Source organism: Podarcis liolepis (assembly GCF_965112155.1).
Source record: "Podarcis liolepis genome assembly, chromosome: 1".
NCBI classification, from domain to species: Eukaryota; Metazoa; Chordata; class Lepidosauria; order Squamata; family Lacertidae; genus Podarcis; species Podarcis liolepis.
Window position 1 is genome coordinate 102,485,466 of NC_139554.1, and position 27,498 is coordinate 102,512,963.

General features: G+C 41.6%; 1 protein-coding gene and 1 long non-coding RNA gene across 3 annotated transcripts in view; both read right to left on the reverse strand.

Moving 5' to 3' along the window:
* Positions 1-27,498, reverse strand: part of LOC310703366 — an 84,396-nt gene that overhangs the window by 18,806 nt on the left and 38,092 nt on the right. The window lies entirely within an intron of this gene.
* MMADHC (metabolism of cobalamin associated D) lies at positions 11,731-26,699 on the reverse strand. Of its 2 annotated transcripts, none has more exons than XM_083494998.1 (8): positions 26,531-26,699; positions 23,569-23,728; positions 18,787-18,931; positions 18,064-18,281; positions 17,372-17,477; positions 16,539-16,669; positions 13,757-13,843; positions 11,731-12,174 (listed from the first exon to the last, which is right to left on the reverse strand). In XM_083494998.1, the coding sequence occupies exons 2-8, from the start codon at positions 23,581-23,583 to the stop codon at positions 11,980-11,982; spliced, it is 897 nt and encodes a 298-aa protein (XP_083351124.1). In that variant the 5' UTR covers positions 23,584-23,728; positions 26,531-26,699; the 3' UTR covers positions 11,731-11,979. The 2 variants fall into 2 exon arrangements, with proteins under 2 accessions (XP_083351124.1, XP_083351125.1); XM_083494999.1 differs by having other exon boundaries at positions 26,223-26,544.

The following is a 27,498-nucleotide window of genomic DNA, read 5'->3' on the forward strand; positions in this document are numbered from 1 at the left end:
GCATTATGGGGCCTGGTGTTAAAAGGGGCCTTGAGACGTCAATGGACACCCAAATACAAAAAAAAAATAAATTGAATTTTGCTACTTGGTAAGAGAAGCATTTACATTCTCTTCAGTCTGGTCAGTTTATGGTTGAGCTTATTATTATGTTGTGCAGACATCCACTGTGCTTTGGTTTACAGTGGTGCCCCGCAAGACAAATGCCTTGCAAGATGAAAAACTCGCTAGACAAAAGGGTTTTGCGGTTTTTGAGCTGCTTCGCAGGACGAATTTCCCCATGGGCTTGCTTCGCAAGACGAAAATGTCTTGCAAATTTGTTTCCTGTTTCTTAACACCGTTAATACAGTTGCGACTTGACTTCGAGGAGCAACTCATAGAACGCGGTGTGGTAGCCTTTTTTGAGGTTTTTTTGTGATTTTTGAAGCTTTTCCAAAACTTTTCCGACACCGTGCTTCGCAAGACGAAAAATTCACTAGACGAAAAAACTCGCGGAATGAATTAATTTCGTCTTGCGAGGCACCACCGTACTAAAATTCAGCTGCTAGAGCAGGGGTGGGGAACTTATTTCAGACCAAGGGCCATTCCCCCTTCTGGGCAACCTTTTGAGGGCCACATGCCAGTGGTGGGGCAGCAAATGTAAATTTTGTCTTTCTAAAGGAGGCTAGTTTCTACACAAACTCACATGCCCTTCCCTAGCCTGATGTGCTATGTCAAGAATAAGCATTATTAGATGTGTTTAGGAACACATGAAAACCCCCCACTATCTATAGCATTACTGATCTGTAGAGATATTACGCTTGGACTTTACTGAAGCTAATAAACATCCTCCACCCTATTTGCCATCGCATTAGCTCTGCTGTGTGTTTAAGAGCTAAACGCACATACTTCTTCAGCAGCTCTGCTGTCATGCAGCCTCAGGCCATACCAACTTCTTGTGGAATCTTTGACAGATATCATAACACTACCAAACAAAGCTTGGCCAAGTTAGTGCAAACGGTAAGACATTTTCTTGAGTAGGGGATGAATGGGAGGGGAGAAAGAAAATAAACACTGATGAAATGTGATGTATATGCAGCATATAAATTATTAGATTTTCTTGGAGATTGCTGACATACTTGAAAGGTACCTGTAAACATTATGCATGAGAATTGCTACTCTCTCTCTGTGTGTGTGTGTGTGTGTGTGTTGTCGTCGCACACAGCAGCAATACTACCAGAGGCGTGGAATGCCTTTCATTCAATGAAAATCAGGACATTTTCAACTTAGCAGGGCTATGAATTTTTAATCCCATTTTCAGAATTTATAGCAGCGAAACTCTGGAGCCCTACAGGGAAGCAAGTCCAAATGCATGTTGCTGTCTCCAAGCCACAGGTAATCTGGAGAAGTCTAACTGATTTCAAAGAAGATTGTTTGAAATAATTTGCAAACTGGGTTGGTGCAGTATGAAAAGGAATGCCAGCTTGAACTGCCGTGATAGGGATGAATGGGAAACATGCTAATGGCTGTTCCAATTACTTGCTTGGAAGAGTTGCCCACAACAGCACTTTTTCTTCAGTACTGTGTAAAATATACTAGGCATGTCAAATGCACCCTGCTCATGGAACAATTGGGAAACACAGTTTTTCCACTCCTAGCAAATAATCAACAACACCTAAAAAATGGAGGTACTTCAGCTGGGAGACACCACAGGTTGTTGTTGTTGTTTAGTCGTTTAGTCATGTCCGACTCTTCGTGACCCCATGGACCAGAGCACGCCAGGCACTCCTGTCTTCCACTGCCTCCCGCAGTTTGGTCACTCATGTTTGTAGCTTCGAGAACACTGTCCAACCATCTCGTCCTCTGTTGTCCCCTTCTCCTTGTGCCCTCCATCTTTCCCAGTATCAGGGTCTTTCCCAGGGAGTCTTCTCTTCTCACGAGCTGGCCAAAGCATTGGAGCCTTAGCTTCAGGATCTGTCCTTCCAGTGAGCACTCAGGGCTGATTTCCTACACCACAGGACCAGGGCTAAAATGCAGTCCCCCATGTTTCTGACCCTCCGTAGGTCACATAGCCCCTCATGAGACTACACCCCACTTCACTCATCTTGAGTACCTTTGTCTGGCTAGGACATGTCACTGAACCTCTTTCGGATTGGATGGCAGAGGGGTGTGTATGGAAACCTCACCTTAACATGGCAGGAATGTAACCTAATCTACATTGCTCCAGCCATTTTTGGCTCTCGCCCTGTTCATCACTAGCAGGACAGAACCCAGCACAGAAGGATTTGTGTGCTTTGCTGGCAATGCTTTGCTCTTCTGCTTTGCTGGCAATGGGACCAAAAAGCACAAACAGCCAGGCTTATTATTATTTGCTGGTTGACCCAGCTATTCTAAAACCACAGGATGTGATTTCATAGCAAAACATGCCAAAGTCTATTTTGTTCTACAGCATCTTATCAGTGAGAACCTGCTACCACCACCAGAATGAACTGTGTTGGGGGAAAGGGTTGGAAGGAAGTTCCTACCTTCTTTCAAGTGTCTTCTGAAAACTGCACTGTTTCAACAAGACTTTCCAATATGATTTTTCCCCTTAAAACCAACCAGTATCTACTAATGTTTGACTGATGCTTTTATGAGAGAGAGAAAGAGAGAGAGAGAGATTTTGTATGCTGTAAGGGGCTTTGTTCTATTTTAGGTTAAAATTTTCAAACCACAGCAAAAAACCCTGCCTGTGTGGGCACATGCACCCTACAGATTCACAAAGACAAAGGGTTATCACATATGTCTTCCAATATGTGCATCTTTACCAGAGTTGTAGCTTTGTGTTACCATACAGCATAGTGCACTAAAGTATCTCCCCTCCCCTCACTTGTTAAGCAAAGATTGGATGGCTATCTGTCATGGATGCTTTAGCTGAGATTCCTGCATTGCAGGGGGTCGGACTAGATGACCCTTGGGGTCCCTTCCAATTCTACGATTGTATGATTCTACTTCAGAACTACTCTTAAGCTGAACCTCCAGCCTGGAAGACCTTCTGGCCTTTTCTGCGAAGGCAGACCACAACAGCTACCACCTCTCTGCTGCCCTCTGCCCCAGAGGTGCCTCCATTTCTCTGGTATTGTAGACACTAACTGATAGAGCCATATTTCTTTTCATTGCCTACTGCGGGCAGTCAGCAGAGAACCTCCTTTGGACTGTAGAAACTTCTTTTCAGATAGACATATGCTTTATGTCCCTCTTTGACAGTGTTTAGAATGATGTCAACATCCCCGATGTTAACATTTCGTTGTAAGTTTGGAAAGGGAGGAGGTAGCAAAAGAGAGTCCAGTGACATTTTTTATTCCCAATAGTTAGAAACTGAACTGCACGAGTAATACGATCGTGCTTATAGAACATTGTCCACCAGTAAATCTGTGGAGTTTGTTTAAAAAATTCTTTCCCAAATGTCAATGACTGGCTTTAGCCATCTCCTGACACTCCTAGATCTTGTCTGAAACCATAGGCTATGCCTGACAGGAGAAAAGACTATTAATTAGATGGTTGAGTAACACACAAAAAGCTTGTATATCATGTTTCTCCTGCTCAAGGAAAAACATGAACAAAACGCCTTACCACTGATGACTACTAATTTTTGAATACCAAGTTAGGTTGTTTGATAAGCTTCACACAGGGGTGGTCCTGCCTTTAGGGAAAGTGAGATAACCTGCCTCAGTCAGCAGATATTGAAGGACAGCAGTGACAGTGCCCTGACTGTCCCTCCTAAGTCTCCTATCTATTCCCCTCTGTTGGAGGGCAGGTCTGTGTATGCTACATCCCATTTCTAAACTAGTTCGCTGCCTCAGGCAGAGAAGAGGACACTGCCCCAGCACTACAAATGGCTCTTGTTAGACCCATAGCATTATTTGCCATCACAAAAGGAAATAATAATAATAATAATTTATTATTTATACCGAGCCCATCTTTTGGCGTCCTTCAACAAAATACTAAAATACAATAGTCCATCAAACATTCCCTAAACAGGGCTGCCTTCAGATGTCTTCTAAAAGTCTGGTAGTTGTTTTTCTCTTTGACATCTGGTGGGAGGGCATTCCACAGGGCGGGTGCCACTACCGAGAAGGCCCTCTGCCTGGTTCCCTGTAACTTGGCTTCTTGCAGTGAGGGAACTGCCAGAAGGCCCTCGGAGCTGGACCTCAGTATCAGGGCAGAATGATGGGAGTGGAGACGCTCCTTCAGGTATACTGGACAAAGGCCGTTTAGGACTTTAAAAGGGGCACATTGGTGTGTTTTAATTCTGTATTGCCACCAGGAGGCTTTTCTCATATTTATAGTAGGCTGAGGTTTTTGATTTTTTGCTGCCCATCCCCATTTCTTTTCAGTGATAAATCTGTGCTTAGTGTGGCCTGTGTGTAGCATTTAATGAACAGCTAACAAAAGCCTAATAATATTAATGACCAACTTTCATTAGCTGTTGTTCAACAAGTATTCTGGCTGAATGTTACACAAGAATGAGTGATCAGCTAAGTGCACTTGAAATAAATATGAAACAAGGTGTGCAGAACGCTCAGATTCCTCCCGAGTCAAAAACTGTATTAGCTGTTCGCCGAGGTAGAAAAACAACACACCATGATTATTTGTTGCCTCTTTACAAGCAGAGCTCGCTGAAGAGAGAGCGGCCACAGAGAATACCAATGCAGTATGTGTCTGACATATTAAAAGTAGACATCCATTCGTTTTTAGATGGGTCAGTTTTAGAACATTATTCCTCATAACAAAGTGGTACGAATGAGGCACTGAAAGAACCGCTTGTTCCTACACTGTTTACATGGTCAAAATAAAACAGCAATTTGTTCAAGAGCACCTAGATTTATAGCGATGGTGAAACGAAGATTTGGTCGGTGCCTTGAGGGGTGACCCATATAAGCTACTATGAGCTTTTTAAAAGGAAGACAAGGATAGAACTATACTCAAAGTAGCACTAAGGAGAACATTCTGTTGGTGAACTTCTGCTTGCATTCTCACACTCTCCTCCCCTTGTGTACCCCCCTAGATCAGTTCTGGTCCCCCTGAAGTCCTCTGGAGCAGGAAAGAAGGGAGCGGGAATCTTATTGATTCCACAAAGCTGATCCTGATAAGAAGCTGGACCATGAAGCCAAAAAGATTCCTCAGCCTTGTGCTGGCACTGATCTTTGAGCTAGTGCAACTGTTCCAAGTTGAATACTTTGTACTTTTTCAAGTTGGCCATTTGAGCCTCCTCTTATTTTTAGAACTGGAAATCTCAGAGAATGCTGAATATAGTATAGGCGACATGGCCTAGTCTATGGGGCTAAGAATGGCTTTTATAGATGGAGTTTATCTTTTGACACATGCCAAGAGGCCCCTTTAACCATGCACAGCCCCACAGCAGAGTTCGAGCAAGAGAGATGAAAACCACACTCAGACCTTCTATCACCAGGGGGTGAGATTTCAATCTAGTTCTCTAGTTATCCAGGCAATGCACTTTCTTTAGAGAAGCTGAACTGCAGAGGAATCCAGGCATGCCATTTGTATGCAGGGTTGCTCATACAGAACTATGGCAACTGAGAATGCCCACGTAACGAGTGACTTCTTTTGGGCTGAATTATACTGACAAATTCTTCATATGAACAACTGGGTACCTGCAAGAATCTGTTTCCTAGCATTAACTAGGTCCTTGAGTTAATTGTTGAAGTGGTTCACTTCATGTTATCTAATTGCATCAACCCCGAATAAACACCACCTGCATAATTTCTTGATGTCCCCCGCCCTCCATGAAACATACTAGAAACTATTTCCAACTTTGAAAATAGGACTACTTAATTTTTCTGTTCTACAGCTTTCTACCTTATAAAGGATTTTGTGTGTTTAGCAATGCACGGCTTATTTCTGAGTTTTAAAGAAATCTTCCTTTTTTTGCCCATCATGTCTCTGCATAAACTGCAGAAATGAGTGTATGATAAAGTTTCAATCTTAACAATACAAATGAAATCTGGAAGTATTTCACTCTTACCACTTTAAGACTTAAATCATACTTATTTTTTCTGCTTCAAAATCGTCCTTGGAGTTGTGTTGAGAATTACAGGGCAGTTATGGGAATACTGGTTGGTCCTAATGACGCTATTATTTGACTGACCCCAGGAACACCTAGCATGCTTTCTTACACAATATCAAGGTATTGCTTAAAATTAATACTGTTCATTTAACAACTACTTATACGATTCCGAATTGCAGCAATTAGTTTTGGCTGACTCTGCAGAAGACTCTGAAGAATTGCAGAGTAATTAGAATCTACAATGACTGCTTTTGAGGACTTACCTGTCTTGGGCCGGCTGTTCAGCACTGTCTAAAATTACCAGTCTGCTCACTCGAAGTTTATTAACTACAATTTCTCCTCAATTACTTCTAGAGGGCAAAAGGCCTGAAATGAAGATGGCAGGGAAAGACTAGAGACTCTCCCCTTGAATGTGCATCTTTGACCTTTTAGGTGTTTTGAGGGCTGCTTTCCTCGTGACAACAATAGCGAACAGTCAACAGAATCCTTCATCTTTACACTTACGAGGCCATACCAACTGCATAGATCTTTTTTCATGCTCCCTTGAACCATGCAGATGGAAAACACTAACTACCCGACAACCGTCAGCATGCGATGTAAAACAATAATATGCAAAGGTGGCTTTAAAAAAATGATTTTACACGTAAGAATATGGGTAGATGATATACTTTTAAAAAACTTTAAATCCATTTTTTTCTTTTTTTCTTTCTATACTGCCCTATACCCGAAGGTTCCAGTGCTTTCAAATAACCATTTTCAAACTGTTCCCCTCCCCACTGATGAGTGAATACGGAAAACAATTACTTACAGAGTTTTAAAAAATGTATTTCTTCCATGCCAGTAAGAAAGTGCACTAAGGTGATCCACATCCACTTAAGACTAAACATTTAAATTTCTATTATCCCATTAAGATCACTCTATAACATGATAATGCAGGAAGAAATGATTTCAGAGCTGCTCTTCCTCCACGATTTGCCTCACAACTATAGTTAAGCTTGGTTAATCCACTTTTAGGCCTAAATTTTTAGAGGGGGTTTGAACTAGTTCATGATGGGCCTTGGAACCCCAAACCTGAGCTAGTTTCAGAATACCCCAGTTTCGACCGTCACCATCTTCATTATCCCTGGAGATTTATATATTATTTTTCATATTATTTATATATTTTTAGAACAGTCGTTTTAATTGTGAATGTTTTAATGTGCATTTTAATTGTATACAATTAGTTTTATACTTGTAAATGGCTTAGAAGCCATTTTGGCAATTAAGTGGCGTACTAATTAATAAATAATAGCTACTACTCTTCATTTCCAGCCTCTAATTAAAACCTTACAACTCTTCATGTTCACCATCTAATTAAACTTTGCACCAATACTATATTATTAGCAGAAAAGGACCCAAGGTTTAGAGATAAGCCTAAGGCCTGCCAGGAACTTCACAGCTGCGCTGAGATTTGAATCATGGAACTTCCTGGCTGAGCAGCAAAATTATTCTAGGAAAGAGAACACAGAAGGATCCTACAACTGAATGAAGAGGAAGTACACAGGTTTAACCACATTTACTCATAATAAGCCAATGAGACCAAAATTGGCTTAACTATTTTGTTAATAAAGTATTTAGAATTCCTAAAACATGGTGTCAAATAATGAGATCTTTGGAACTAACCCATAAAACATAGTAGACATAAAGTACAAAACCACATGCAGAATTTTCTCAGACAAGATGTTTGTATCTCATTTTGTATTTTCTTTTAGATACATTGTGATGCAGATTTGTGAAATATGAATTCTGCACCTGTGAGGTTTTCCACATTTTCTCCCCCACCCCCTTTCGGAAAACCACAGTGAAATTAACTTATTTCCAGTCACTTCTCTTGCATTCAGCACAAAGATCTTGGCAGCTGTGTGTGTTTATCACCTTAACACAGAGAGCACACTGCTCAGCTGTAGCTCATATTAGGACAGTCTTGAAGCCATAATGTTTTCCTCTAAGAGACAAGGAGAATGTGCTCATATAGAAGATTTCTAGCATATTTTCTTCCAGTACCATTGCTGCATAAATTATAAATAAAGTGTCAGCACTAATAACGAGCACTTTCACACATTGCTCCTTGGAGCATTTATTTCAGTGCAAAAAATAAATAAATGTGTGTACATATTTTCAATTGTGCCTAAATTCACAGTTGCTAAAACGTCCAATACTCCAGCCTGAAAAAAATCCATTCTGAAGAGGCGAGCAGAGAAATAAATGCAAGTTAACAACATGCACATTTTACTTGAGCATTTTCTCCTTAACAAATTGCTTGTGCCCCAAATCGCACTGTGGCATAGGCTCTGCTGCCTCTTGCACCAACTTGTTATGTTCCAGCTACTGCTGCCATTGGTCCTGAGTCTTTAAAATTCTGGGAAATCCCTTGTGTCACAGATTTTTTGGGGAAAAGAGGAATCGACCCTCAACTGAGCTGGTTATGCTGCTTCTCATGCCAGTGTTGCTTCACAATTGGGTGGCTTCTGCTAGTGATGTCCTGCTGCTTTTCTCAATATGGCGCCACAAAGTAAGGTGGCAGCTTAAGAGACCAGGCTGCCTTTATTCTTACTGAACTCATTCTTCACACAACAGCCACCCATCAAAATGGGATGTTTGGACTGATCATTAAGAAAGCTGAGGCCTGGGCTTATACCTGCAGCAGGATGAGGTGCCAGAAGAATGAATAACATCCGGTACAATTTCTTAATGCACGGCCGCGAAATAAAATTACTTGCAAGTAAGAAGCAAATCAGGGAGTAAGGTTTAGTCCACCCCACTACTGTTTTCTATTTGCTGCAAAGTTGTTTTGTTTTTACACAGGAAAGCATTCAAGTGGCAATTTCCTCACCTTTACTCTTAATGTGGTACAATTCATGAAAACATTTTAACACCACCTTTCAATTTAAAATGTTCAGGGGTGAGCTGCTGAACTGGATCCAGGGCTGCCTCTATTAACTCTCTTCCAGGGGTCAAATAAATCTGTAAGTCGCTAACAATCCCTCTCCTCAAGGTTGTGTGAATGGAGGTGAGTGTTTCTCTGTAAAACTGAAACAACCTTCCTTTGGAAGCCTACCTTCCAAAGGTGGTATGACCAGGTGGATTAGGAAACTTAAAAGAAACTTACACAGTGATGTAACTAGCCAGAGGTGAAATAAAAAATTCTTAAGATTCATTACAAATCAGAAAAACCCAGGGCACCTCTCTCTATCATCCTTTTGGCAAAATTTGATTTTGTAGGCAGGGCAGCGCTATTTCGTATTATGTCCCACAGTGTGCACACCACCCCTTCTAAACTGTTGACACAAAAATGAAATTAAGAAATATTCCAGGCTGATAAGAAAAAGCTCATTCTGCTATATCATTCTACTACTTGTGCAAACCAGACTTTACATAATGGGAGCACAGGGCCACATATAGCACCTTTAGCCACTGTAAACAGAGGGGGAAATAGCAAAAATTACAGCCGGCATTCAACTAACCTCAAACGTGCAGAAGGGGTTCCACTTGCACAGTGTGACTTTCTTCTCCTCTTGTTCCCCTGCATGCACCTAACGCCTTCTCCAAGTTGGCTCTGGAGGGTTGAGGGAACTTCTAGAACACAGGGGAGACTTCCTGCTGCTCATCAGGCAATGGCTTTTCCCACCTGTCTTGCCCCACCCTCCAGCCCTAGAATTCTTTCCCAGACCATGATTTTGAGAACAGCAGAAGCAGCTGTGAAAAGAGAAGTTCAGGAACAGATAGATAGATTATAAATTGTGTGCCCTTGTTTCTCAATTTGATCCTTTTACTTGGTTTTGTATGTTTGTGGCATTTTATGCATTGTGACTTGCCATTGTTTTTCTTGATTATAGTTTAGTGATTCTTTATTATAATGGTAAATGTTAACCGTTTAATTATCATTTGCTGGTATTTAATTTGACTGTTTACTATTATATTCTGGTGGATTCTTGAATATTGCTTTGTCTGATGGAAGTTGTTTATTTTAAAGTTACAGGGACTTCTTTGTATTGTATCAGATTGTTATTACATGCATGATCTTTGCTGTCTGTTTTGTTGTTTCTTCAGCTTGTAAACCCCCTCGTGTATAGTAATATAGAAAGAGGCAAATGAAGTAAAATATTTAGTGGGTGAGCAGATGGGAGGAAAGCCAGGTTGGGCAAGTAGAAGTCATTTTGCAAGTGGAAGTCATTCTGCACATGCAAGTAGTTAGCTAAGGACTGTCCTACAATAGAACCACTGTAACAGTGGATTTTGATGAAAGCCACCTGGAAAACAATTTCTTTCTTTAATTAACAGCATTGGCACAACGGTAGGTATCCAGCAGTGGCGTAGCGTGGGGGGTGCAGGGGGGGCTGGCCGTACCGGGCGCAACATCTGGGGGTTAGGGTTAGGGGGCGCAAATCCACGGGTTAGGGGGCGCAAAGCCACGGGTTAGGGGGCGCAAATCCACGGGTTAGGGGGCGCAAATCCACGGGTTAGGGGGCGCAAATCCACGGGTTAGGGGGCGCAAATTACTTGCCTTGCCCTGGGTGCTGACAACCCACGCTACGCCACTGGTATCCAGAGAAAGAATACTAACCAGAGAAACTCATGATGCCAGGCGATGTTTTAACAGGATCTGATGGCTTGGCCTATAGTTCATTCACATTTTTGTATTGCATATATTCAAGGAAATAAAACAGCCTACTGCAATGTCTCAGCCAATATTCACAGAAACAAAATTCTACAGACAAGAATTCAACCCATACTTGCATTCAAACCAGATCCATGAAAATATGACACTGATTTCTTTTCTTTATCTTTTGGCAGAAATGAGATCTAGAAAGGGTCTAGAAAGTGCAGAAACAGTTTTGATTTACACTGATTTAATTCCTTTGACTACCATTCTTTAATTCATATTGTTGTGGCTAGCTTAGAGAGGAGGCCTGTTAGAAAGTCAGGCACACTTAGGTGTACTAGCTTCAAGCAAATCTAATCACAACTTGTAAAAATTGAGTTGGGATATATTTTGGAATATTGGGTTGCATCCAGACCGGGCATTCCATGAATGGAAGAGATCTTTCCGTTCATGGAACTGAGTGAGATCCAGGAGGATCCACAAACAGGATGAGATGTGAGCAGAGGCTTTCCCCCTACGATTTCTCCTTCCCTCTGCATCCCCTAATGGGCACTTTGCATGCTGTTCTGGAAGGTTCCCCAACCTCCTGCAGCAAATTTTCAAAACATGGCGGATTCAGACAAGGCAGGGAAATTGGGAAAAATCACCTCTTCCCTCACAGGAATATCCAGGCTGCATGAGGTACAAGCCATTATGCTTTCTGAAAATCATGAAGTAGGCCACAAAATCTCCTGCTTGAAGTATATTCCAAATAAAACATGAAAAACAGAAATAAGACAATACAGGTTCTTGCATAAAAGAATGACTGATATTATTTTCCTTTAATGGGATCTAACCGAACAAGTGGACTATCCCTACCTCAAAAATGTTTCTTTTCAAAAATATAAAAAATGAAGATGTGAAATGAACATTGTTCTATTTCCAATCAATTTGCAACCTATGTCAAACAGACATTTATAAAATATATTGCAAGTAAATTAAATCTGACTTCACCAGAATGAAAATGGGAAATGTTACAAAAGTGCTGAGGATTTGTGTTCCAGTGTAAGATTACTGTGGATGTTTCACTTTATTGAAAGTTTGGAAAAGTAATACTTTAGAATATCATACGCTATATATACACACATCTCTCAAGTAAAATGTTGGATTACCTTATAAATCGTGTATAGAGACTACATATCCGATGAAGACTAAAATAAATAACAGATCTTTTACTCTCTAGAAATCAGTGTAATTTATCGCTTGATATGTCCCAAATGTGTTTATTGGCCAATTCTTAAGCCTGAAGATGCGGTTAATTGCCACTCAGTTTCTTCATGATAGGGCTGTCAGGTGAAGCATTAGTGAAAATACTTCCGACTACCACGTGTGTTCCCCAGAGATTATGACGAATAACTTTACAGCAGCCAAGGTCCTCCACATAAAATCCTAAATGGCGGTAGCGTTCATCAGTTTCAAAAAGGGTGTTGTTTGTATAAGGGCCAAAAAACTGCAAAGGAAGCACAACAAAACACGGTGTACGTTTATAGTAAGATTTCTGAATATATTTCAACATAATAGATCAAACTAGTTTTAAGTCTAAGCTTAAATGCATTCAAATGTCATGGCAGAAAATGTACAACTGCTGGTTTTGCATTGACATTTCTATAGAGGGATAACTATACTGTTTATTATATCCCATGGCAACTAGAAATTCTGGAGCCCACAGATCCAGCCCTCAAATTGACACAGTTACCAGGAAAGTGCACTTCTAATTCCTTGGATTTTATGAATCAATAGCCTGGTCCCTGTGGCGCAATGGTTTAGTGTGTCTAGCTGCTAACCGGAAGGTTGATGGTTCAAGCCCACACAGGAACAGCTGTGAGCAGGATTCCCTTGCAATTCTATATACTGCAACAGCAGATTCTAGCAGTGCCCATGCAAAGACAGTAAAGATTCACCAATGAAAGTTGGGTAAAAAACTATGTACACATTTAGTAGGAGAATATAACAGTCTTAAAGGTAGAGGTAAAGGGACCCCTGACAGTTAAGTCCAGTTGCGAATGACTCTGGGGTTGCGGCGCTCATCTTGCTTTATAGGCCAGGGAGCTGGTGTTTGTCCGATCTGCAGACAGTTTTTCTGGGTCATGTGGCCAGCATGACTAAGATGCTTCTGGCACAACGGAACACCGAAACCAGAGCAGCGCATGGAAACACTGTTTACCTTCCCACCGGAGCGGTACCTATTTATTTACTTGCACTTTTTGTCTTGCTTTCGAACTGCTAGGTTGGCAGGAGCTGGGAGTGAGCAATGGGAGCTCAACCCATCATGGGGATTCAAACTGCTGACCTTTTGAATCGGCATGTCCAAGGCTCAGCGGTTTAGACCGCAGCGCCACCCGCATCCCTATAACAGGTCTTGGTGCTTTGCTATTCCATACCGACTAGCTTTCCAAATAATTTGGATCTAGGATATTTCTAAGGGCCCTGATGTGGGACATTTTTTTTTAACAATTAGAAATAATACTGATATGGCTGTACATGAAATAATTGTCAAAGGAACATCTCAAATACCTACAATCCATGACACACCACTAGGTTAAAGGGGGGGACGAGGTGAGAGACAGAGTGGTGTAGTGATTCCAGTGCTAAACTAGGACTAGTGTGACCCAGGTTCATATTCTCACTCAGCCGTGAAGCTCACTGGGTGACCATGAGCCTATAATTCTCTCAGCCTATCCTAAGATTGTTGTAAGAATAAACTCAGGGCTGGGGAGAACTATGTGCACTGCTTTGAGATCCTTGGAGGAGAAAATAGATGTAATAACTAAAACAAATAAAAACAGTCTTGCGTTCTTTTGTTTAACTGCCTCTTAAGGTGCCAGCTATGACAACGGTTTCTATGATATAGCCGAGAATTGAGAAAGACTGTCACGGACATTCCAGAAACAATTTTAAATAGCCTTTAAAATGGTTTCAAGTGGAACGAGCAGAAACTCAAGTGGGAGTCGTCATATTCCTTTTCCCCCCTTGTCTGAGACACACGGTGCTCAGCCTCCCTCTTCTTGCTGTGCTTTGGTAGAAATACTTACTGCCAATCCTGAAGTTGGATCAATGAAATCTGCCCAATAGCCTTCGGCACACAAAGCATAACAAATTTCCTTGGCACCACTGATAAACTAAGAAGAGAGGAAATAAAAGATGCTAAGCACACTTTTAAGGCTAATGTATATTCCATTTCCCCAGCAAACAAATGTGAAATTGAACACAGTACTGTTATTCAACTCTGTCAACCGAGACTAAGAGGATTAAAATTAATAACCTATATTGAGATACGATGGTCACATGGAACCTAGAAGAAATTCTTTGTGATGGTCAGTGAAGCATTAATAGTTCTGTACAGGCAGGAAAATATAACTGATTGCTCGGGTTGGTTGCAGTGTTGCCATACCTGCAAATACAAAAAAATTAAACAAATCCATACCTCACCTATTGCCCACTTTTATGCATGCTCCTTTTGCCTTAGGTTTGTTTCCTAGTCTCAACTTCCTGTATCTTGATCAGTAAAGCACTTTTTGCAGTTCTCTAATCCACAATGGCAACTCTGCCCAAAACCTATGCCAAGAAAATTATCGTCCAAACACAAAGCACAGATGCTCAAAACTCCTGCTAACCTCTAAATACATGGTGCTAATTTAGAAAGAAACAGAATCTAAAAAGGAGCTACACGAGAGTGTGGGATGAAACTGTGCACACAGATGGAACGCTCTTTTATTTTTGCCAGAATAGACTCTATTGTCAAAGAAAGTGACACTTCTTAATTTAAAAATTCAGGAGAAGCATGCCTCTTCAACAAAAGGAATTGTGGAGGTTCTCACCAAATGCACTCGTATATCCTTTGCACTACGGCAAAAGATACTACATTTAACATATCCAATGGAAAAGCTAACTGTGGTTTGGTAGGCTGCCCCTGTATGGGAAACATCACTTGAAACTGATTTTGCTAGTTTGCATTCCATTTGTTCAACACTTTGACACCTAAAACTATATAGTGAAGAAGCCAGGCGAACCTCCCCGGGGAGAGCATTGCACAAATGGGGAGCCACTACAGAAAAGGCCTGTTCTCAGGTTGCCACCCTCCGGACCTCTTGAGGCACACAATGTTGAACAGCCGCATCCCCTCATTTATTTGAAATTGATAAATACACACATTTCTTTCTCAAAGCACGTAAGCCAGATATCTGGACCCTTTATCATAAGGGCTTACTCAGATTCCGAATAATCTTAAAACAGAACAGATTTATATTCAGTGTGGACCTATTTTTCCAATTAGTCAAAGGTCTACGTATCTGTCCATTTCAATTTCAGATTAAGCCAACGGAACCCCAGTAAACAGTCTAAACATGTTTATGCACTGGACTCTTTTGATCCTGGTGAATTACAATCTCACAGTAGCCACTCACCAAACAGATGTTAATTAAGACAACTTGAGTCTTCAATACAATAACACCTTCATTTGCCTGCCACTAACTCTCATCACTTTACTCCAAGTCTCTCATGTTAAGTTAAGTTCTCCTGAGATTGTCTACAATGCAAACAAACAGTCCATTCTATTGTGAATTTGCTGTTAGTAACCTTTAGGCCAGAAGGTTACGTCTACCATCCCAGCACCCTTGTGTTCAATATATTGGAATTGACAGGAAGGTGGACAAGGAAGGAGGAGGACAATTAAAATATAATTAGACCAGATTACAATGCCAAGGCCCAACAGACCATGACTAACACAGAGACACTGACACGCTAAAATGAGAGCTTTATTCTGTGTGCAGCTTTCATGGTGATGACTGAACACTGCACTCTCCTTCCTAACCCCTTGAAAACCTTTAGGACCCATATAAATGCTTATTTGCCATTGTGAAACTTTCTCAAATGGAGTTAAAGGAACTGCAGTGTGGCTGGTGTTAACTAGAAACTGGTCTCAGATATATTAGCCAAAAAATCAAGTTGAAATAAAAGAAACTGGCATTTTTAGGTTATTTTAAAAGCACTATTAAAGTACAGAAAATTTTCAGAAAATAACATATGGGGGAAAATTCAGCAGCAGCAAAACACTGACATTTGTCGGGATTCAACTACTGATTCCAAAGCCAAGCAAAAAACGTACATTTAAGAAAGGATGACCCCTAGTGGCAATTCTGCATATAATCACTTGGGCAAACAAAATGTCTGATTTATTTACTGCAATTATTAACAGATGTGGTATAAAAGGTTCAACTTAGTAAACTGAATGTAAAACATTACAGCATGTAGATAGTGCGTATGCATAAAATATATTTAAAGTTACTATTTTTTAAAGTCAGGTAGGTAGCCGTGTTGGTCTGACGCAGTCGAAATAAATTAAAAAATTAAAAAATTGTCCAGTAGTACCTTAGAGACCAACTAAGTTTGTTCTGGGTAGGTATAAGATTCTGTGTGCATGCACACTTCTTCAGATACACAGATACACTTCAGATATGTGTATCTGAAGTGTGTGTGCACACAAAAGCTTATACCCAGAACAAACTTAGTTGGTCTCTAAGGTGCTACTGGACAATTTTTAAATTTATTTTTTAAAGGAAAAATCAAGATGGGCATTAAATGTTAAGGACCAAGCGTTAGTCGTGTACATCTAAATTCTTTCTAAGAGAGCTTCATTAACACTGGGTCACAAAATATTGGGTCACAACTTATAATGGTCACCCACTCTTAGGGCAGACTCCACATTCCTAAAGCATGATATCAAGCACTGAATCCAATACAACACACAAACGCACATGGTCTCACCTCCAATGAGAACAGTATCATAATTCACTGCCCAAAGCTGATGAGACTTACATTTTCTATCAGATTTTCTCGCTCATTTTCCACCTCTTCACTCCATGCAGTCATATCATTTATTGTCTTCTGTGTTACTGTTAAGACTGTGAGGTTATTGGAAGTTCCTTCTGGAAACATTGACTCAAAATCTATGAAGGAAGGAAGAAGTCAATGAAACTTAACTGCACAATCTTAACCAGGCCTACCTGAGAACAAGTCCTACTGAATTCAGGTAAACAGGATTAGGACTGCAGCCTTAGGTGATTGTTACAGTTCTTTTGCTCCACCAGCAGTGGCGCCATGGTGGAATCGAGCTGCTTGCCTGAGCTCCACCTGGCTGAGTCACTGCAGCAAACCAGGACAGAAAGAGGGAGGGACAATGTAGCATGGTGTCAATGTGCCAGGAAAGAGTGCCAGATCGCACCGTGCCAATCTCACCCTTCCCTCTTTCCATTCTGGTATGCTGCAGTGACTCAGTCAAGAAGATGAGAAGCACAGCCCCACCTCTCCGTCACCGGCTACCCTCCATCAACCCCATTTGTAAGTATGGGGAATTGCCACTGTGTTCTTCAACAGCTTGCACACACAATGGAGACACATTTACTACACAGTGTAAATCTGACAACTGTCAGATTGCCAGGCTAAAGGTTTTGCTCATCTGGAAAAGCGCACTGTTGCTTGCTTTTTTTTAGAATAATGACAAAAAGAGGGTTCATTTATGCAACCGAAAAGAAAACTGTGACGCTCCAGCAAAAAAAAAAAAAAAAGAAGGGGGAAAAAGGGTCAAGGTATAAAGTCTACTGAGATAATGAAAATTTTGAAAAGGAGGATGAGGGCAGCAGCACCCATACCTTTGCGCAACAACTCTGGACACGCTTGTATTGCACATTCTACCTTAGTGGTTTCAAAGTAGGCCTTGGCATTACTAACTTCTTGTTTATGAGGAGGATTACCGTTCTGAAAACAAAAACAACAACAGGTAATTGTTCAGAGCTACGTACAACAGTAACGCCAGCAGTGTTATTTGATATTTAAATTTGCCCCAGCTCTTATTCTTAAAAAGTTGTACCCTCTAAGGCTGGGCGATACCTGGTTTTCAACACTGTATCACCAGCTAAACACAGAGAGATATACTGATACATGACAATGTCTGAAATAAGGATGAAGCTATGCAGAAGAGGCATTGGCTGGCTTCACGGTTTCCCCCACATTGTGCTTTTTTGCATAGCACACGCGCACACACCATGATTCGCAATATAGTGCCAAGTCAAAAATTATGAAGCCAATATCACGATATGGATTTCAAGCCAGTTTTGCGCCATATATCACCCAGTTCTAGTATCCTCAAGCTTCTGCACAGCTGAAGTACAATTCTATTCCAGACAATTCTATTCCAGGGCACCACTCCAAAAATACTATGATAGCCCACCTGTAACACAGGGGTGGGTGCTCATTTCAAAATCAGGAGGGAAAGACCACATACCTGCTTTTTTGCTAGGCAGGCCAGTTACTTTGGAGCTATGTTTTCCACCTGAGTTCTTACCTGGAACTCGTTGACGTACTGAGCCATCACAAATTCATGCCTTTCGCTTGCCAGGGGCTCCACTAATATGTCAGGCAGTTTTTTGTGCGCTTGGGTTGCCTTCTGAATCCCTGCACCGTTCAGGTGACAGTCAAAGCCTATGTTCCCCGGGAGCTGAAATCGTTGGTCTTGCGGACCAAAGGGTCCCATAGCCTCATCAGGCCACACAGTTCTTGGACCTGCCAAAAGTTAAGAATTAAGTCGTTTAAACACACACACATATAATTGCACTGTGTTATAAAACACAAATGTTTCTTGCATGCTGCTCAGTAAGCTAGTAACTCAAGTTTGAGCAGAAAACGGGAAAACTAAGTTCCATTGAACTTCATGATACTTAATTCCAAGTATGTTATGACCAGAGGAACCATAAGATACAGATGATTTGAAAGACATATTGTGTGTGGTATCCAACTAACACACCCTCTGAGCGGCAAGGATTTCCACTTGTGCAACAGAACTCCCCACAGCCCCCCCCCCAAAAAACCTGTTCTAGAGCTCTGGAGCAGAGGTGGGGAGGGCGTGGGGTGCACACAGGGGAGGAGGAGGGGATAAAGTCCACTGGACAAGCAAAAAGCCTTGTGCTGATGAGACGCATTAGATGGATACAGCTGTATGATTTCCCCGACAATACAGATAATTTTAGATGTAAACACGGGTGAAACAAATTCTTGGAATGTTCCTTACATATGTCTGGGGGTGCAGCAGCAACGGAAGGCTCGTCTGAGCCAGAGGAACCTGCTGTGGAAAAGGCCTTGGGAGCTACAACCCTTCTAACCAAAGAATAAAATCCCGGAAGGTACGTCACCAGTCTAGCTCTGTTACAAAGTACCTAAAGGGGACACAAAGAGAACTGAATGTAGCATATATTGCACATCAAAACAACAAGTCAGTATGCAGAGACGCATTCCGTAGGGGTGGAGGAATCTTATTAGCTGAATCTTGCATCCCGACCTTCTATATTACCAATGTACTACGCTTTCTTTGGGTGTGGCTAAAAAATTAAAAGTTTAGTATGAAAAATCCCGCATGCTGGAATTTTTGCACACCATTTGCCACATGGATAAAATGCTGCATTAAGTAAATGACACTTTTTATCTAGCAAAAGAAAAAAGAAAAGCGCCACAATACATACATGGAATGTGTTCAAACATCTGATAAGCAAAGCGTATTAAAAGAAAAAACACATGTGAGTCGGTTCTTTCTTCCGGCCAGGGTAGTTAAGCAGAGCAGACAAGTTAGTTCCTCTGGTTTATCAGGAAATGGCACATTTCCCACTGCAAAGTTGGCAAGCCACTTTAGGGTAAGGTAAGGTGACCATACTGCTTGGCCATTCTGTATGCATTCAATCCCAGACCCATGCAACTGTAGTGAGCTCACGCCTAAGCTCAAAACTCTCATGACAACAAAACCGGGGGAAATCTTACAACACACGAACCGCAGGGAAAATGGCTTCAATTTTTCTTCCTGAATCTGAAAACAGCCTGAATCAACAGGGCTCAGATGTGCGATACCATCTTGGTGTAGTTTTATTCTGAAGCTTATCGACAACAATTGCCAACATTATTAACTACTGCACCACTGATTAATTTGGCCGACACCGTGTTCAAACGCTTGTCTTGCAATCCTAGCCTCCCAGGTCTAACCTTTTGAAAAGTATTGCAAGATTATTAAGAGCTCAGCGGATTTTTATTTTTTTTTACAGTTCCACCATTCCATTTAGAAATGCATCTGCAGCCAATGTGGGTTGGCATTTGTTTTGTTTTTTAAATAAAAAGCCTGGCTAGATATTGCATCAAAATCCAGAATGCTTTAGAAAGGAATCTAAAAGGTAAGGTGCTAAACAGGGAATGAAAACTCAGTGGTTTCTAAATTTGAAAGGTTGTTTTTTACAGGTTAGCTTCAAAAATGGTTATTTTTTTATTTGGAGGTACACAATCTTTACACTAAGTTTTACAATTCTTATGATACATGCATCCTTTCCTAAAATAATGTAATAAATATAGCACTTTTATGTTACCTATGGCGTACTGCCCACAGCAACGTATGTTTCTGTGACCCACTGGCCCCAGTGACCCAATACTAGACTGCTACAATACCTAATCCCACATCCTAGCAAAAAGCAACCCTCTTCTTTGCACTGGATGCAACTTGCACAATGCTAATATAAGGACAATAGTTGCAGCTATGGTAGCGTAGACACAACATGAAGTAATGCAGTCTGAAATCACACTATGTATATGTTTTTTTCAACACTGAGCCTTTCTTGGATTTTGGCTCATTTGCAGCTCTTTGCACTGCATTAGTGGCCACTGTCAAGAATCCCATGTTTTGAAAGCAGTTGGTCCAGTGGCAGCACAGAAAAAGGGGCAAGTAAGAAAAGGATCATAACTAGACAACCCAAATCAAAAGAAGGAAGGCAGTAATAGAAAACAATCTCAAGGATGCACAGATATAATGATTTGTATTGGCCCAATGTGTTTCAAAGGATATTTCTTCTGCAGGGACACTGCATATCACTAGTATACTGCCAAAGCTTCATGTGGCTGTTATGGGAGTTGTTTCGTTCTGGTATACTTACGTTTCTGTTTTAAATGTGTTGTAAGTTTTCTGAAGTTTCCTGAACACCTTTGGGTAACAAGCAACAATAACAACAAGCACACCATTCTGTTCTCTAGTGTTATGGAGCACACTAAAGAACACAGAGGGGTGGATTTTAAGTGTCCTTAAGAAGTATATTTGGAAAGATGTTTAGCCAATAAAACATTTCAGTTTTGTGCATGGTAGAGATTCTATCTCACCCTATTTCCACAAACAGAAAAGGACCTCTGAAGCCCTTAAGGAAGGTCCATTCATGGTTTTTATAGGCATATCAGTTTATATGATGAAAAATAGTAATTCCAATTCAAATTTGAATGGTGCAACATTTCATACAGTTGTAAATGTTCAGGCTTAAATGTGCTATTGTATCAAAGCCTAAGTTTTGAACCCAGAATATGAGCTTTCAAAAATGTATTAATGCTGTTATTATTACAGTGGTACCTCGCAAGACGAATGCCTCGCAAGACGAAAAACGCGCAAGACGAAAGAGTTTTCCGTTTTTTGAGTCGTTCCGCAAGACGAATTTCCCTATGGGCTTGCTTCGCAAGACGAAACGTCTTGCGAGTTCTTGCGAGTTTGTTTCCTTTTTCTTAAAGCCACTAATAGCCGCTAATAGCCGTGCTTCGCAAGACGAAAAAACCGCAAGACAAAGAGACTCGTGGAACGGATTAATTTCGTCTTGCGAGGCACCACTGTATTCAAAATGCATATGCTCTGCCTCTCTCATTATATCTGTAAGCTATCTGAGCCAACAGAAGTGTACAATAAGGAAATCTGTATAACTGATTTAAGATCACACTGGCTACACTCCTGCATATGTTCCTTTTCCTTTTTGTTTCATTTATTTTAGACTGTAGGCCTGCATGAACTGTCTGCCAGACAGGTTATTTCTTAAAATGACCAATTTGGGTATACATCAGAAGATCTGTCTGTGGGTAAGGAATTTCCTGACTGATAGGCCGCAGACAGTGAGAATGGGACCTTACTATTCTTCTACTCTAGTATTAAGCACAGGAGCCCCTCAGGGATGTGTGCTAAGTCCCTTTCTCTATTCCCTGTACACATTTGATTGCACCCCACTGTATAAGTCCAACACAATCATCAAATTTGCGGATGATACAACAGTGGTGGGGCTCATCAGTGAGAACGATGAGACTGCTTATAGGAAAGAAGTACAGGGGTTAATTCAATGGTGTAAAGAAAATAATCTTATGCTTAACACCAAAAAACCCAAAGAACTCATAATTGACTTTAGGAGAAAGAAAAGTGTATTTTTACCATTGCACATAAATGGCGAGGAAGTGGAGAGGGTTGGTAGTTTTAAATACCTGGGCATTTATATCTCGGAGGACCTCTCATGGACTGCAAATATTAATATGGTTGTGAGGAAGGTGCAGGGGAGGTTGTATTTCCTGAGAATGCTCAGGGGACTGAATCTATCCCAGCACCTACTTCTGTCCTATTATCATAGTACCATCGAGAGTGTCTTAACCTATAGTGTATTATCGTGGTATGGGAGCAGCTCTGAAACGGATAAAAAAGCTTTACAGAGAACAATTAAAATTGCCCAGAATGTTATTGGGCTCCGACTACCAACCCTGGATGAGATCTTCACGTCTCGCATCTTGAAGAAGTCACATAATATTCTGAGAGATCCCACCCACCCTGCTCACAACTTCTTTGAACTATTGCCTTTGGGCAGAAGATATAGGACAATGAAAACACGAACCACACGCCTTCTGAATAGTTTCTATCCAAGAGGTCTGATTGCACTAAATAATGATCTCAGGGCCAGTTGCAAGGTTTAGCAAGCAGGGAGTAGGAAGGAATGAGATAGGTTTTAGGTTATGTTATGCCTTTAATAGGTCATGCTATATTCTGGATTATGTTATGTTTTATAGATTATGTCTGAATAGGATGAGAGTGTCGGAGATACGTGCAAATGTATATGTGAACCCGGTCTTTGGGTGGGTGTTTGATTTTCGTTGTTGTGTATACTGTGTATATACGGACAATGACAATAAATTTATCTAATCTAATCTAATCTAATCTAATCTAATCTAATCTTTTAATCCCTGACCAACCTGTAGAAAACTGTAGGCGTTTCATATGTGATAAATAATTTGTTGTTAAATCTAACAGAAATAAATCAGATGTAACCAACTTAATTCTTAGTCCACAAGCCTACATACACTTTGGGAATGAATCTTGTTGAACTCGGTAGGACTGACTTCCGAGTACACCCACAAAGGATTGGGTTGCACTAGTTTCTACAATTACGGCCTTTATAATTTATAGGCTGATGCCTAAGAACTGTGGGGAGTGTTCCTCAAGAGGAACAGGATTTGCCTTCCCAGACACCTCCCAAAGCAGCAGCAGATGCTGGGCTGAAGGGAGAAACTGGTCAAAATACCTTCCATGCACACAAGAAGCCCATAGGATCCAATCCCACATCTTTACAGGCCCACACCCTCCAAATTCTTGTGTGTACCAAAGCCAATGTTTTAGGTATTTATAGGACACTGGAAAATTCAGTTCGCCAATGAATAATCCAGTGTTCTAGGTATTTCAGTAGTGATGCAAATTACTTCCTAAAGCATTCCATATTAGGAAGCTGCACATCTTTTTTTTTTTACCTATCTAGTTCAGTTCAGTAGTGCATCATGATTTACATCATACTAAAATATATATACACCAGTCTAAGTGCTTCCATTTTTGACTTCACAGGTTTATACATCAAGAAACTTCATAAAGCACTATTCATATGTCATGTCACATAAGCTAAGGAACAAGAATAGAAACAGGAACACATTTAGAGACATTTGTACGGCATTCTTAACAAACACTGAAAACAGCAATATTACTTACAGTGGCCATTTGCATGGGTATCTTTGTCTAAAGATTCTTCCTAAAACAGAGACATACACACCAGAGTGGCTGGTTATACAACACGTTGGGCCTGAGCTGCAACTTGTTAAGGATCCATGCCCAAACACTTCCGAGAACTGCCTGAACCAGCTGTTAGAACCTGTGCAAAACAAACCAGAACAATGTTTTTTTCCACTTTACCACAAAACTACAAAGGGATGCAGATATTATTTTGCTTCAGCAGGAGGGGAAAGTGTATGTCAATAGCTTATAAATTGTTGCATGACTACAGTTTCGGAATTTACATTCAGTTAAACATCTAAATCTCTAGCCTTTCCATTGTGCAGAGAATTTTTTTAATGCTAATGCAAACCTTAAAAAAGCAGGCTCAGAAAGTAAAGAAACCTGTTTGTAAAATTTACACCCTGTTCAATTGGAGATCTGTCTTTGTCACCTCCAGAGCACTAGTTAAAGCACTGTCCATGTGAATTTTAAATTCTTTTAAAATTTCAACACTAAAGTTGAAACACAAAAAGGAACTTGTGATTCTGAGATGCTAACGCATACTACTTTTGAATAATTTCCTTGAAACTCTTGACAGATAGGAGCTTATTTCTCTTTCACGCTTCCTTTTTAACACTGGCACACATTGCAGGCAATTCACAAGCTGCAGATGCCTGAAAAACTCTTTTAGGTTGTTAAGAGATCTGACCATTCTGGTGCCCATGAAAACAATTTTGAAGAGGACTAGGACAGCTTCATGATGACAAATGGGAAGAGACAAGAAACCAGAAACCTCCTTGCCCAATAACCCATTTTCTCCCCACCTCACTGCCAGGTAAAATTACCATTGCTGGCTTCACTCCCTTTAACCACCCCAGAATCAGGTTTCTTTCCAATCTCCTATACAGTACATACACACACAAAATGTGGTGCTGTTTTCTGCCTCATGCTTAGCCAGTGCACACCTCGGGCCGAAGTGATGCGTTAGGGGCTTTCTTTTTTATTTTATTTAGATGATGATCACCCCAGACCCTCCAAGTGACCCTATTTTCCAGGGACAGTCCTGAATTTACAGAAGCTGTCCCGGTTTCTGACTTGATCCCGGAATGTCCTGCTTTTCCTTAGGATGTCCCTATTTTCATCAGAGAAACGTTGGAGGGTATGGAGTTAAGTGACACCCCCCCAGCCAAAGAGATAAGTACCTATACAACATTTAGAAGTCATCTGAAGGCACCCTATATAGGGAAGTGGTGGTTTTTGTTTTTTTAAATGTTTAACGTTAACCAGGCCTTTGGTTGATCCGATTTACATCCTATGCCCTTTTAAAATGTGTTGGGGTTTTTTTGTGGAGGGGAGGTGTCACTGGGTTGTTGTTTTAATTTTTATTAGGTATTTTGTGGTTTTATAGCTTGATTTTATTCTGTGAAGTGCCCTGAGACCCCAGGGTATAGAGCAGTATATAAATTCAATAAATAATAATAATTTTGTTTTTATGTATGTTGGAAGCCGCCCTGGGTGACTGGGGCAATCCAGTCTGAAGGGCGGAGTATATAAATAATATTTTTTTATAATTATTAGTTGAATTTATATACCGCCCTATACCTGGAGGTCTCAGGGCAGTTCACAGAATAATAATGATAAAAATTATTATTATTATTATTATTATTATTATGGAGAAGGACATCCCTATTTTCATCGGAGAAACACTGGAAGAGACGCAACTCTTTCTAACAACAAAAGCAATAAGGGACCTTGGACTTGCAGTAGCTGCTGCGCAAATACGGGAGGCTCCCTGGTCCTGCCACTGGGCGGCTGTTCACTGCTGGCCAGTGAGGATCCCACCTGCATCAGTGCTGGATTTACGTACTGTATAAGCTAAACAAGCTACAGCTTAGGGCCCCGCTCTCTTTGGGGCCCCCCAAAAAATTAAAGGAAAAAAAACCTGGATGTACATTTCCAAAACGTAAGAGCTCCCGTTGCTCAGTCCCTGCTCCTGTGAGCCTAGAAGTTCGAAAGCACCTCAAAGTGCAAGTAGATAAATAGGTACCGCTCCGGCAGGAAGGTAAACGGCATTTCCGTGCGCTGCTCTGTTTCGCCAGAAGCAGCTTAATCATGCTGGCCACATGACCCGGAAGCTGTCTGTGGACAAACGCAGGCTCCCTCGGCCAGTAAAGCGAGACGAGCGCCACAACCCCCGAGTCATCCGCGACTGGACCTAACGGTCAGGGGTCCCTTTACCTTTTTTTAAGATAAAAAACAAATACAGTGGTACCTCTGGTTACATACTTTATTCGTTCCAGAGGTCTGTTCTTAACCTGAAACTGTTCTTAACCTGAAGCACCCTTTAGCTATGGGGCCTCCCACTGCCACCGTGCCGCTGGAGCACGATTTCTGTTCTCATCCTGAAGCAAAGTTCTTAACCCAAGGTACAATTTCTGGGTTAGTGGAGTCTGTAACCTGAAGCGTCTGTAACCTGAGGCGTATGCAACCCGAGGTACCACTGTAAAATAAAACCTACATACAGCAAGTCTTTTGTGTTGTGTATGGACCTATTAGGTCCATAAATTACCATATAGCATATATTCAACACAAAAAACAGCGACAATTTGTTGTTGACAAATTATAGCTGGACATATCAAGGGCCCCATTACCTTCAGTAGCTTAGGGCCCCATCAAACCTAAATCCGGCCCTACGCCTGCTCCCCAACCCCCGTGTAGGGTCCAAGGGCGACGGGATGGTTTGAGACTGGGAACTGAAGCGGCTAGTCCGCACTGAGGAGCCGTGTGCGTAGGGACAGCGCTTATCTGAAGGGGAGGCGGTGTGGGGGGGGGGCGAAGGTGGGAGCGGGGCCTGAGGACGCCTCTGGCCCAAAGTTTAAGCGGGGGGGGTGTCGGGAAGTTCCATTTGGCGGGGGGGGTGAGCTGGAGGGAGGGAGACGCCGCTGACCGGGCTCGTTACCTCTTTTTCTTTTCACGTTCTGTTTGTTCCTGTAAAATGGCAACCCCCGGGCCAAAGCAATCGATCCTCGCCTCCGTCGCTTCCAAAGGGTGGTGGGAGGGGGGGAGAGAAAGAGGGAAAAGCTGTCGGCGGGGAGAGAAAACGAGACGCTCGACGCGCGACTCGTCCCCCCTTTTTTTCCTGCTTAGCCGGAGCAATCGAGCCGACGTCTCTAATGACGGAGCAGCCGGCTGACGGGAAGAGAGAGAGAGAGAGAGAGTTTGTCCAATCCTCGAAAGGGCTTGCCTAGTCGAGTGCTTCCGCGTCGATGCGGAGAGTGGGCGGAGTCGGAAGAGAGGCTTTGCCCGCGCGGGTTGGTCGGTGCTGTTTTGTTTAAGGCGCGCGGGGTGCAAAAGAGGCGCAACCCGAGTGGAGTAACTGGGTAGCCTCCGGAGCACCTTCTCAGCCCAGTGGTTTGCTTTCCGTATCAGAAATGATTTTCTTTTCTTTCTTCTTTTCCCTCCCAGAGGGGCTGACAGTATTAGGGTGTTTCCACATGGTTTGCAAATGGGTAGCTGAGATATTATTGCAAACGGGACATGCACAATTTTTGTTTAACTTATCTCATCTCCTTGCAAAAAGAGGGATAGATCCGCATTAAATGGTTAAAAAAAATGGGGTGGCGTTTTAATGGCAAGGACGTCCTGTGAACACTGCAACACACAAACCCAGGTGTATACACATCTTGTAGGCGTGGGAACCTAGGCTATAATAATTCCCTGATTGGAAGCGCCTGCAGGTTGTGTCGCAGCAAAAGCTCTTTAAGCAGGACCTAGGATACTATTTATTTATTAAACTTGTTGCTTTATATTGCCAAAATGCCTTACAAACAAAAACAACCCCCAACCCCAATAGATACATTAAAACCAACCGGAAACAAACAAACGACTAAAAATATCCCACTATGGCAGAAACTATGGCATCTTCCA

Bases quoted from the DNA above. Each gene is read 5' to 3' on its own strand.
- MMADHC (XM_083494998.1), bottom strand. The intron at 17,478-18,063 runs GTAAGAACTCAG...TTTTGTTTTCAG, and splicing joins AGTACGTCAACGAGTTCCAG to AACGGTAATCCTCCTCATAA. The intron at 16,670-17,371 runs GTATGGGTGCTG...CTTCCTTCATAG, and splicing joins TCCAGAGTTGTTGCGCAAAG to ATTTTGAGTCAATGTTTCCA.